Genomic DNA, 12,564 nt, shown 5'->3' with positions numbered 1-12,564 from the left:
TGTACCATATGTTGTTAGACAAAAAAATTAATAAACCAAATATATTATTATTTTCTTTTCTATTTAAGTAAAAAAACCACAGTACTACAGTATCATAAACCGGAAGTAATTTTGTTTAAATTGGACAGAAATTATAAGACTACAACAGACATTAATTTTTTTTTCTAAATATTTAATATAATTACATATTCAAAATTAAAACTAAAAATTATTAATTAAATCAAAACAATATCATATTAATCGATACAGGAGTTAAGTGGTACGAGCAGATATTCTTATATGGACGAATAGAATATCATAGGCACAACCCACAAGCAATTCAATTTCATCACGTCGCCGAAATTAAGGCATATATCTCATGCTATCTCTATATAAAGGATTCTCTTAGTTGCTCTCAACCACACTACAACTAAACACACTAGCTATTAGCTATAGCTAGAAGTCCCTCCAATCCCTCTTTGTCTTTGTGCTTTTCTAGTTCCTTCCAAAATACCAACAAAAGCAAAGACAATGAGTTGCCAAGCATGGCCCGAACCCATAGTTCGAGTCCAATCCTTAGCTGAAAGTGGCCTAAGTTCAATCCCTTCACGCTACATTAGGCCTCACTCCCAAAGACCCTCCAATACCACTTCTTTTCCAACTCCTAAACCTTTTCAAACTGATCATCATCATGGTCATGATCAGAAAACTTCCGATCATGACCATGATCATGATCATGTTAACATTCCCGTCATTGACCTGAAACATGTTTTCTCGGAGGATCCGATCCTCCGAGAACAAGTGTTTGGGCAGGTGGACCAGGCATGTCGGGAGTGGGGGTTCTTCCAGGTGGTGAACCATGGTGTTAGCCATGAGTTGATGAAGAGTTCTAGGGAACTGTGGCGTGAGTTCTTCAACCAGCCACTTGAGATGAAGGAAGAGTATGCAAACTCCCCCACCACTTATGAGGGATATGGTAGTCGCTTGGGAGTGCAGAAAGGTGCCACCTTGGATTGGAGTGACTACTTCTTTCTCCATTACATGCCTCCTTCACTTAGGAACCAAGCTAAGTGGCCTGCATTTCCAGAATCCTTGAGGTATGCATATCACATGTCCAATTGATTTTTCTCTCTTTTGGTAATAAATGAATCTATTTTTTGTTGTTTTTTAGTGTGAAAAAATATCATTTTGCACCCCAAAGATACATACAGTTAGGATAATTATATTTAAACTCACTCTTTCTGTTTATCTATTTTTTCATCTTATTTTTCTTTTTTATTTTATCACTTTACTTGTCATGTTTTCACATTCTTTCTCTTTCTCTTTCTTTTCTTTTCTTTTTTCTGTATCCTTTACTCTACACCTATATATCCACTCCAAATTTAGATAGACATTTACCTTTAACCTTCGAGATAAATGTATCAATATGCACAGTTTTAAATGAGTAAAATGGCGAGAAATCCTCTTTTCAACTGTGACTCTCTCACTCTAAGCTGTCCTGGTCCACTTCTTTGGGATCCTTTACATACTCTAAGGGGTCATGGTCCCTTTTTTGGGATCCTTTATATGCTCTAAGGGTCTTGGTCTCCTTTCCTTAACATCCTTTGTGTGTATATATAAGAATTTATTTAAAAAAAAAATACTAATATAAAAATATATAAGAAAAATAATTTTTTGAGTTGATATATGCATAATTTTCTTTAAGTAATAAATCATATATCTAATTTTACACAAAATTAATAATAAGTATTTTTTAAAACTTATTATTTATTAAAATTTAGGTATTTAAATAATTGTATCAAATTTTTTATCCCCTTTAACATACTTCTGGATCCGTATATATTATAAAGTTTCTTTTATGTTACTGTGGTCCTTGTTAGTTTTAACTTAAGCCTAAAATTGAAAAATTATTTAGTAAGATTCATCAGAAACACTCAAATTATTATTTGACACATGTAATAAACACTAAAATTAACACTAAAATTGTACGAGTCAGTATTAAAGATGTACTTATTTTTAAAATATACTTTTTAATTTATATTTTTTTTCTTTTATATCATAATGGATCATGTCTGGTTAAAAATTACCCCGTGTGAGCTCATTACCATATTCTCCAACACACAATGACTTGAATGAATTGAATTTATTGTTAGCAAGTGGTAGGTTGCTTGTATGTAGGCTCAAATTAAGAATTGTAGCATGTGGATATATTTTGTTGCTCAAATAAATTCCTATTTGTTTGGTAAGATGCGGACGTGGCTACTTATATTTATTTGATAACCCAACTAATTAAAGTGATATGTTCTTTTTATTATATCAAGGTCTTATAATAAGAGTTTGGGAAGAGGCTTGTAGCCTTGTAGGCATAAACAAAAGTGTGATCATAGTGAAAATTTTCTACCTGTCAATTTGGAGGGTGTTGAGTAGAGCCCTGTTAGACATGAGTGAATCTTCACTTTATTTATTTTTTTATACAGGGGAAATAAACTTCTATTTATTACTTCAATTTGAGTAAAGTTTTTTTATATAAGAGAAATTGACAGAAAAAAAATAAAGCTTTTTGACAAGTTCAACCTTGGAGCGTTGTAACTACCCCTGCCCAATGGGGGTGATGCATCACCTTCATATCAATATTATGCTTTAGAAACTATTGAACACTTTTTTCGAGCATAAACACGTACACTACTCCCTCATTTGCATGCAAAACGCGTGGCGGTAAATGGCAAAACCAGATTTCTTGCAATCAATAAAAAAATGTTGAAAAATAAGAATTAAGATAAAGAAAAATAAATTATTGGACAAAAGGTGCCAGTGTTTTCAGTTGGTCCAACCAATTAAAGGCATTAAAGATTCACGGATGCTTTGTAAACTTGGCTGGACCAAAACTCTCCCATTAGCTACCATTTCGGTCGAAATAAGTTCACATTTTAAATATGAATTAGCTATTTCAAATTATATGAAACGATTTATGTAATTGTCTTTATCTTTTATTTCTTTTATGTACACACATTTTAATTAAAATTAAAACACACCCAAAAATTAAAAAGCAATATTTTATTTCTCAAATTTGTGTTTACAAATATTTTCTTTTCAAAATGTGTCCCAAATCATTCTAATCTTTATGCTCAAATACAAAAAACAATAAAACAGGCTTTTTGAAAATAATATGTAGTATATCAGTAAGAGGATGTAAGTATATTCAATTTTTTTTCTTTCATTGTACATACATAGAGAATTCAGTATTATTATTATTATTATTATTATTATTCTCCTGAGCTAACTCACGAGCTGCATAGTTTATATTTTAGACAAGGTAAATAGGGGCCCTATTGCTTCTAAGTATGGTAATGGACTAATGATATATAATCAGGAAACATATTTGGCTAAGTGGTTGGATGTCTCTGTTTGATAATAAATCCATGTAGGACCAATGCCTTGGAACACTTTATATTGATGGTACATTAATATTGTCTCTATCTGAGATGAAGACAAACAATGCCTTAGCAAATTTGCATTATTTCCCCCCTCTAATTTATGCTTTTTTGTGGTGATAGGAAAGTGATTGCTGAATATGGTGAAGGAGTGGTTAAGCTAGGAGGAAGGATACTCAAGATGATGTCAATAAACCTTGGTTTGAAAGAAGATTTCCTTCTCAATGCATTTGGGGGAGAGAGTGAGGTTGGTGCATGCCTAAGGGTGAATTTCTATCCAAAGTGCCCTCAACCTGACCTCACTTTTGGACTCTCCCCTCACTCAGATCCTGGTGGCATGACCATTCTTCTCCCTGATGATTTTGTGTCTGGCCTTCAAGTAAGAAGAGGAGATGAATGGATTACAGTTAAGCCTGTCCCAAATGCCTTCATCATCAACATTGGTGACCAAATTCAGGTCCTAGCCCTCTCTAGATTTGTTAAAACTTCAAACCCTTTTTACTAGTCAAGCTGCTATATAATGACTAATTACATTAATTACTCTTTCTTCCACACGCTATTTTAGTCATAACATTTGTCTTACATGTTTGGTTTACTTATTTTGAGGAAATAATCATATAGTAATCATCCCAAACAAGCATTTTTAGGCTCAAATTTCAACAATTGGTGGTTGTTAGTAATTAATCAATGTTCAATGCCATGTTTATCTTTTAGGTGCTGAGCAATGCAATATACAAGAGTGTAGAACACAGGGTGATTGTGAACTCAAACAAAGATCGTGTGTCCTTGGCCTTGTTCTACAACCCGAGGAGTGATTTACTCATTCAACCTGCCAAGGAGCTTGTGACAGAGGAGAAGCCAGCCTTGTACTCACCAATGACCTATGATGAATACAGACTTTACATTAGGCTAAATGGACCTTGTGGAAAGGCCCAAGTTGAATCATTGGCCTCCCAAACATGAGTTAATAGTGTGAATTAATAGCAAGTTTGGTTTCTCAATGTGATTTTCTATGTTTCAGATGTCATTTTAAGAAGTTAATAAAAAGTTAATTGTTATAACTTCTATATTCTCAACATGATTTTGTACTTCGCAGGTAGTTTCCATGCTATTATCTTTCTTCTAAAACTATTGATGCTTTTTTTTTTGTGATATCTCAAGAAATAAGTATTTAATAATATCCACAAATTAGTATATTTAGTCTAAAATGCCCTCATTTAATACTTTATTAAGGGACTAATTGAGGAGTAAGATTTTTTTTTTGTCCTCCCAGGAATATCTCTGAGTTCTGGATTATCCCATTTGTAATACTATAATTGTCACTGACAGGATTTTTATATATGGCAAGGATTAAATATAAGATTTCTAACTAAATAGATTATTTACACGTGTAAACATAGGGTGTCAAATCACTATCTCAACCGGTGAGATATATTGTCAATTAAAGGTATACATAATTTTTTTTAATAAGACTTAAAATTTGTAAAATATAAATAGTTTCGAAAAAAAATAATTTTGAAACAGAGGGAGCATGAGCAAATGACAGAGTGTGCATATAAAATAATTGGACATCTGGCTTTCTATTGGATGGGTAGATAAAGTTTTATCATGTTTTTATTTCGGGGTGCAATAGTTGAAAATGAAAAGAAGAGCTTGAATCACATGTGAAAATTTTCCTTTCATGTGTCTTCATATATATATGAGTGAGTTATTGCCTTGGTCAATTCAGGAAATAATTGAATAATGGCAAGTGAGATGGTCGATTTGAGCATGTGTATCTTTCTCCCTCGTTGTCCTAGTGGAATGCAGACAACACAACTTTCATCTAATTGAGTTGACACGTTTCCATTGATGCACGTTTCAACTAGCCAAGATTATTATAATCATTAACTAATTCAGTCACGTTGTAAATAGGCTTCCAAATAAGACTAAGTGCTGGTTTGGTTAGCATTAACAATCAGTTTTTCTTCCTTCAACTAAACTATTCATAGGTACCAAATATTTTTAAGATTTTTTAGTTGTTAATATTTGTCCGAAAACTTGATTCATCGATCATTCTTAATAAAAGTTTCTCCTTTTAATCCTGTTTTAATATATTTAATATAAAACTTGTAATTAAAATTAATTTAAATATACATTTTAATTTCATTAATTTTAAACTGTTAAAACTTGTAATTAAACGTTTTAATATTTTTTATAACTATTTAACATATATAACTTATTTAAATTTATTTTTAATATTATGTTAAAATATTTTTTTATAAATATTTAACATATATAATTTTAATTTACTCTAAACCAAAATTCATTTTATAAACTTAATGCTTTGCCCATTTTCACACGTATAAAATACTCGGTCCGTTTCTTTTTAATTATCGAATTTTTGAAATAAAATTGATTCTATTTATTTGTCTTTACAAAGTTCAACATCACAATAAATATTTTTTTTATTAATTATACCCTTTCTTTTCACCTAATCTTTAATCAATTAGTTTACACATATTTATTGTGGAGTGAAAATGAAAAAAGATAAAATAGATAACCCTATAACTATTGTATTAGAATAAAAAACCTTATTGTATTCCTTAGTTTGTATATAAAACCTTAATAAGACAGATAAAAAGGAACATATGAAGTAATAAAGTATTCATCTAAAAAAAAGTGGAATAATGAAGTAGTATGTTTATCTTCTTTTTTTTTTTTTTAAATTTTCATTTGGAGCATGTTGAACTTTTTATCTTTATGTTTATTTGAAATTTTGTCATGCTAATTTTGTAATTGTGTTTTACACGTCTTTTGATATATAATATCTTTGGTAGACTACTTTTTGTCACTTATGATATGAATAAGCTTCTCTTATATGCTTTGGGTGTATTCTTTAGACAAGATCTCTTAAAACCAAATTATTAATGTTTATTTGGATATCTAATCAAAGTGTTCCTGGATTATGTTTGAGAGTAAAATTAGTTTATAATCATGTTAGTTATCCCTTAAGGTATGTTTGTAATAAATTAACAATTGAAATTTAAATGGATAGAAGATCAATCTTATTCATAAGGTACATACAGAGGGTTACATATATACATAAAAATTGAAATGAAAAATAAGTGACAGAGCTAAAAATAAGATAACAACAACTAAAGTTAAGGAAACAAAATAAGTAGCAGCTAAAGATTAACAAGTAGCCGGCTCCGTAACAGACGCTAATTAGTTGGAAACTAATTTGACCACGTGTATTAGCCCCCCTCAAACTAGAGAATGTATATTAATCATTCCCAGTTTGGAAAAAATAGATCTAAACGGTGCAAGTGTCAGAGGCTTTGTGTAAATATCGACCAATTGTTGTGCTGAGGGGATGGGCAAAAGATGAATAAGGCCCTGGTTGAGCTTCTCTCGAACAATGTGGCAATCCAACTCGATATGTTTGGTACGCTAATGGAAGCTAGGATCGTGAGCAATATGAATTATTGAGCGGTTGTCGTAGAAGAGTGACACAAGAGAAGGTTCAGCGGCTTGCAGATCCTACAATAGATAAGAAATCCATTGTACTTCACACACTGTTGCTGCAATTGCACGATACTCAGCTTCATAGGAGGACCTTGCTGCAGTAGTTTGCTTCTTGGATCGCCATGAGATTAGAGAAGAACCAATGTATAAACAATACCTAGTAATGGATTTTCTAGAATAAATGCAACCAGCCCGGTCAGAGTCACTGTAGGTTGTGAGCTTGTGAGCGTTTGATGCTGGGTAGAAAAGGCCACACCCAGGTGATCCTTTGATATAGCGAAGTACTCTGTGAACAACTTCTTGATGACGATCTGTGGGAACAGATAGGAATTGACTAAGTTGATTCACTGCAAAAGCTATATCTGGCCTTGTAGTGGTAAGATAAAGGAGTCTTCCTATCAATCTTCTATAGGAGCTAATATCAGAAAGTGGTTCGCCAGTAGCAGCTCCCAGCTTGATGGAGGTATCCATAGGTGTTTGTTGCTTCCTTACAACAGAGAAGACCAGAGTCTGATAAAAGTTCCAAGGCATATTTGCGTTGGTTAAGCACTATGTCTTTGGAGGACCGTGCAATTTCTAAACCCAAAAAGAACTTGGCTTCTCCAAGATCCTTAATGCGAAATTGTGCATGAAGTTGCCGCTTGACCTTATTGATTTCAGAAATGTCATTTCCTGCTAACAAAACATCATCAACATATAATAGTAAAGTTGTGAAGGATGTCTCTGTCTTCTTGGTATACAAGGTGTGATTAGCTTGACTTTGAGAATAACCAAGAACTTGTAGGGCATGTGAAATAATGTTGAACCACTGTCAACTAGCTTGCTTCAACCCATAGAGAGATTTCTTTAATAAACAGACCTGGTTAGGTTTAGAAGTCGATAGACCTTACGGTAAAGCCATATAGATTTCTTCTTCTAGATTTGCATGCAAGAAAGCATTAGCTACATCTAATTGGTGTAGAAACCACTTTTTGGAAGAGGCCAAAGCCAACACAACTCTTAAAGTGGTCATCTTTGCAATGGGGGAAAAGGTATCCATGAAGCCAATACCTTTTATTTGAGTGTAACCTTTCACAACCAGTCTTGCTTTGTATCGTTCTACTGTCCCATCTTGTTTGTGCTTGACTTTGTAGACCCACATACAACCAACTAGGTTTTTATTAGGTGGTTTATCAACCAGGACCCATGTATTGTTCCTTGTCAGCGCCTCTAGTTCTTGATCCATGGCTATCCTCCAACATCCATGTTTGATGGCCTCAAAATATCTAGTTGGTTCAGGTGTGGTGGTGATATTCATAACAAAAGACTAATATGAAGGTGTCAAATGATCATAGGAAAGCACTTGAGAAAGATGATAGAGATTACCTTTGCCTGAAGATTAATGTGGCACAACAGTGGCGGTAGCAAGGTTGCAGTGATAATCTTGTAGATATGAAGGAGGCTTTCTAATTCTCGTAGTTGAACACTATGGTACTAGTATAAGATTATGTGGTGTGTCTATTGCATCTGTTGTGTGACTATCAGGAAGAGGATTTTGTCATGTTTCAGCTTCTAACTCAGTTTGTGGAGGAGTGTAATCAAAAGGCTCCATAGGAATAAAGGTTGGTAAAGGAATACTGGAGTTGGAAACAATGTTGGTGGATGATTTCAACTTATAAGGAAAAATATTTTCATGGAAGATGACATTCCGAGACACTGATAACTCTCTGGTTTTGAGATCATAGACAATATAGCCTTTTGTGCCACTTTTGTATCTTAGAAAAACACACCTTGTGGCTCTAGGATCAAATTTAGTCCTATGACTAGCAAGTGTGGAGGAGAAACAAAGTGAACCAAAGACCTTGAGTTAAGTCAGGTCAGGAAAACAATTATATAAGAGCTGATAAGTGTTAGACAAGTGGCCTCAGATATCTTAAGAAGGGGGGGTTGAATTAAGATATTACAAACTATTTCCCCAATTAAAATTATATCAAGTTATAAATTCCCTTAATAATGAACTTCTTAAATATTGATTCAAATAGAAAAATTTGAATATGAATATAAAAAAATAATAAATAAAGGAGTTTAAGGGAAGAGAAAGTGCAAACTCAGATTTATACTAGTTCGGCCACACTCTTGTGCCTACGTCCAGTCCCCAAGCAACCCGCTTGAGAGTTCCATTATCTTGTAAATTCCTTTTACAAGTTCTAAACACACAAGGACAATCCTTCCTTTGTGTTTAGAATTCTTTTACAACAAGAGATCCTCGGTCTCTTAATCCCTTAGTGAATTAGAAAGAGAAGAAGAATGAATCTCTCTTGAAAGAGATAGATTGAACAATTTGAGCACTCAAATAATTCCTTATTGAATCACAAGTGTTTGGCCAAGGAATTTTTAAGAGGATAAAACGATTTTGCTTTTTAAGAGGATAAGACCTTTTTGTTCTGAAAACTCTTAGCAAATTCGTGTCTCAAGTCACATATATATAGGCCTTTGATGGCCATTCAAGAACCAAATGAAAAGATGTGATTGTTGAGAATATTTTCTAAAAATCTCCTCTGGTAATCGATTATAGTATGTGTGTAATCGATTACAAGCTTTAAAATTTGAATTAAAACGTTCAATAACTGCTGGTAATCGATTACCATATATGTGTAATCGATTACACAGTGCAAATTTTGAATTCAAATTTTAATAGCTGTTGTAAATCATTTTTGGCCACTGGTAATGTTAGTGCTTAGCTCTAGTGAGTGTTTAAAAGATTGGCTAAGATTTTGTTAAAACATAAGCACTTAGACAATGAAGGAAAGCTGGAGTTGCTGCACATGATGTCCAACGGTATGTCAAGGAATCAGATCGGGCTGCACAATGCACAAGGCAAGATAAAATGTCAAATGAAGAATTGAAGCTGCAGGATCCACGATGTCGGATACAATGTCCAGGACATCCTGCCCGAAAATACTGGACACATAAATCTGTTATATCTTTAACAGATTGTGCAGGATCCACGATGTCGGATACAATGTCCAGGACATCCTGCCCGAAAATACTGGACACATAAATCTGTTATCTCTTTAACAGATTATTGGGCAGTTAGCAACAGATTAGACGATCTATCTCTAGGAACGAATTAAAAGATAATTAAAGTTCGAATTACAAACTTGAATAGTTCGTTCAGGAATTAGAGATTAAAGATAAAAACTAAAAGATCAAACTGTATCTTTTAGTTCTTTAAGTGCAGATTTTTCGGGAGAATGATAGATCTCATCCAGCACAAGTTGATGCAGCCCAGATACGCACACTGCTATATAAACATGAAGGCTGCACGAGTTCTGTACCAAGTCCGGGATTGAAGAGTTATTTTGTTAGTTTTGGGACTTGAGTGTTTTGTGAGCCACCTTGATGTCACCCTAACATCAAGTGTTGGACCTGAGTGTGTAGAGTTGATCTCTATAGTGTGTGGAGTTGATCTCTATTGTTCAGAGAGCAATCTCTGGTGTGTATTTGATTTAATTGTAAACACGGGAGAGTGATTGAGAGGGAGTGAGAGGGGTTCTCATATCTAAGAGTGGCTCTTAGGTAGAGGTTGCACGGGTAGTGGTTAGGTGAGAAGGTTGTAAACAGTGGCTGTTAGATCTTCGAACTAACACTATTTTAGTGGATTTCCTCCCTGGCTTGGTAGCCCCCAGATGTAGGTGACGTTGCACCGAACTGGGTTAACAATTCTCTTGTGTTATTTACTTGTTTAATCTGTTCATACGGTCAAAATATAATCTGCATGTTCTGAAGCGTGATGTCGTGACATCCTGTACGACATCTGTCCCCAGTATCAGAATTTCAATTGGTATCAGAGCGGGCACTCAAAATCACTGAGTGAGATCTAGGGAGATAAATTCTGATGAACATGAAGAAAGAAGGAGGACCAGTGAACAGACCACCAATTCTGGATGGAACCAACTATGAATACTGGAAAGCAAGGATGGTGGCCTTCCTCAAATCACTGGATAGCAGAACCTGGAAAGCTGTCATCAAAGGCTGGGAACATCCCAAGATGCTGGACACAGAAGGAAAGCCCACTGATGAATTGAAGCCAGAAGAAGACTGGACAAAAGAAGAAGACGAATTGGCACTTGGAAACTCCAAAGCTTTGAATGCTCTATTCAATGGAGTTGACAAGAATATCTTCAGACTGATCAACACATGCACAGTGGCCAAGGATGCATGGGAGATCCTGAAAACCACTCATGAAGGAACCTCCAAAGTGAAGATGTCCAGATTGCAACTATTGGCTACAAAATTCGAAAATCTGAAGATGAAGGAGGAAGAGTGTATTCATGACTTCCACATGAACATTCTTGAAATTGCCAATGCTTGCACTGCCTTGGGAGAAAGGATGACAGACGAAAAGCTGGTGAGAAAGATCCTCAGATCTTTGCCTAAGAGATTTGACATGAAAGTCACTGCAATAGAGGAGGCCCAAGACATTTGCAACATGAGAGTAGATGAACTCATTGGTTCCCTTCAAACCTTTGAGCTAGGACTCTCGGATAGGACTGAAAAGAAGAGCAAGAATCTGGCGTTCGTGTCCAATGATGAAGGAGAAGAAGATGAGTATGACCTGGATACTGATGAAGGTCTGACTAACGCAGTTGTGCTCCTTGGAAAACAGTTCAACAAAGTGTTGAACAGAATGGACAGGAGGTAGAAACCACATGTCCGGAACATCCCTTTCGACATCAGGAAAGGTAGTGAATACCAGAAAAGGTCAGAGGAAAAGCCCAGTCACAGCAAAGGAGTTCAATGCCATGGGTGTGAAGGCTATGGACACATCAAAGCTGAATGTCCCACTCATCTCAAGAAGCAGAGGAAAGGACTTTCTGTATGTCGGTCTGATGATACAGAGAGTGAACAAGAAAGTGATTCTGACAGAGATGTGAATGCACTCACTGGGAGATTTGAATCTGCTGAAGATTCAAGTGATACAGATAGTGAAATCACTTTTGATGAGCTTGCTATATCCTATAGAGAACTATGCATCAAAAGTGAGAAGATTCTTCAGCAAGAAGCACAACTGAAGAAGGTCATTGCAAATCTGGAGGCCGAGAAGGAGGCACATGAAGAGGAGATCTCTGAGCTTAAAGGAGAAGTTGGTTTTCTGAACTCTAAATTGGAAAACATGACAAAATCAATAAAGATGCTGAATAAAGGCTCAGATATGCTTGATGAGGTGCTACAGCTTGGGAAGAATGTTGGAAACCAGAGAGGACTTGGGTTTAATCATAAATCTGCTGGCAGAATAACCATGACAGAATTTGTTCCTGCCAAAAACAGCACTGGAGCCACGATGTCACAACATCGGTCTCGACATCATGGAACGCAGCAGAAAAGGAGCAAAAGAAAGAAGTGGAGGTGTCACTACTGTGGCAAGTATGGTCACATAAAGCCCTTTTGCTATCATTTACATGGCCATCCACATCATGGAACTCAAAGTAGCAGCAGTGGAAGGAAGATGATGTGGGTTCCAAAACACAAGACTGTTAGTCTTGTTGTTCATACTTCACTTAGAGCATCAGCTAAGGAAGATTGGTACTTAGATAGCGGCTGTTCCAGACACATGACAGGAGTTAAAGAATTCCTGGTGAACATTGAACCTTGCTCCACTAGCTAT

At 35.1% G+C, this 12,564-nt stretch overlaps 2 protein-coding genes across 2 annotated transcripts; one reads left to right on the top strand and one right to left on the bottom strand.

Moving 5' to 3' along the window:
• Nucleotides 1-382: 382 nt before the first annotated feature.
• LOC114419072 (probable 2-oxoglutarate-dependent dioxygenase At5g05600) lies at nt 383-4,486 on the top strand. The gene is made up of 3 exons (XM_028384672.1): nt 383-1,076; nt 3,534-3,867; nt 4,125-4,486. Exons 1-3 carry the CDS (start codon nt 511-513, stop codon nt 4,371-4,373), a joined length of 1,149 nt encoding a protein of 382 aa, XP_028240473.1. The 5' UTR covers nt 383-510; the 3' UTR covers nt 4,374-4,486.
• Nucleotides 4,487-7,803: 3,317 nt separating this feature from the next.
• Nucleotides 7,804-8,142, bottom strand: LOC114420470 (uncharacterized mitochondrial protein AtMg00820-like). The gene has a single exon (XM_028386359.1). The coding sequence runs from the start codon at nt 8,140-8,142 to the stop codon at nt 7,804-7,806; it is 339 nt and encodes a 112-aa protein (XP_028242160.1).
• Between the last annotated feature and the right edge of the window lie 4,422 nt (nt 8,143-12,564).

The sequence above is a fragment of the Glycine soja genome, chromosome 7, assembly GCF_004193775.1.
Source record: "Glycine soja cultivar W05 chromosome 7, ASM419377v2, whole genome shotgun sequence".
NCBI lineage: Eukaryota > Viridiplantae > Streptophyta > Magnoliopsida > Fabales > Fabaceae > Glycine > Glycine soja.
This window is presented reverse-complemented; position numbering and strand designations above follow the sequence as displayed.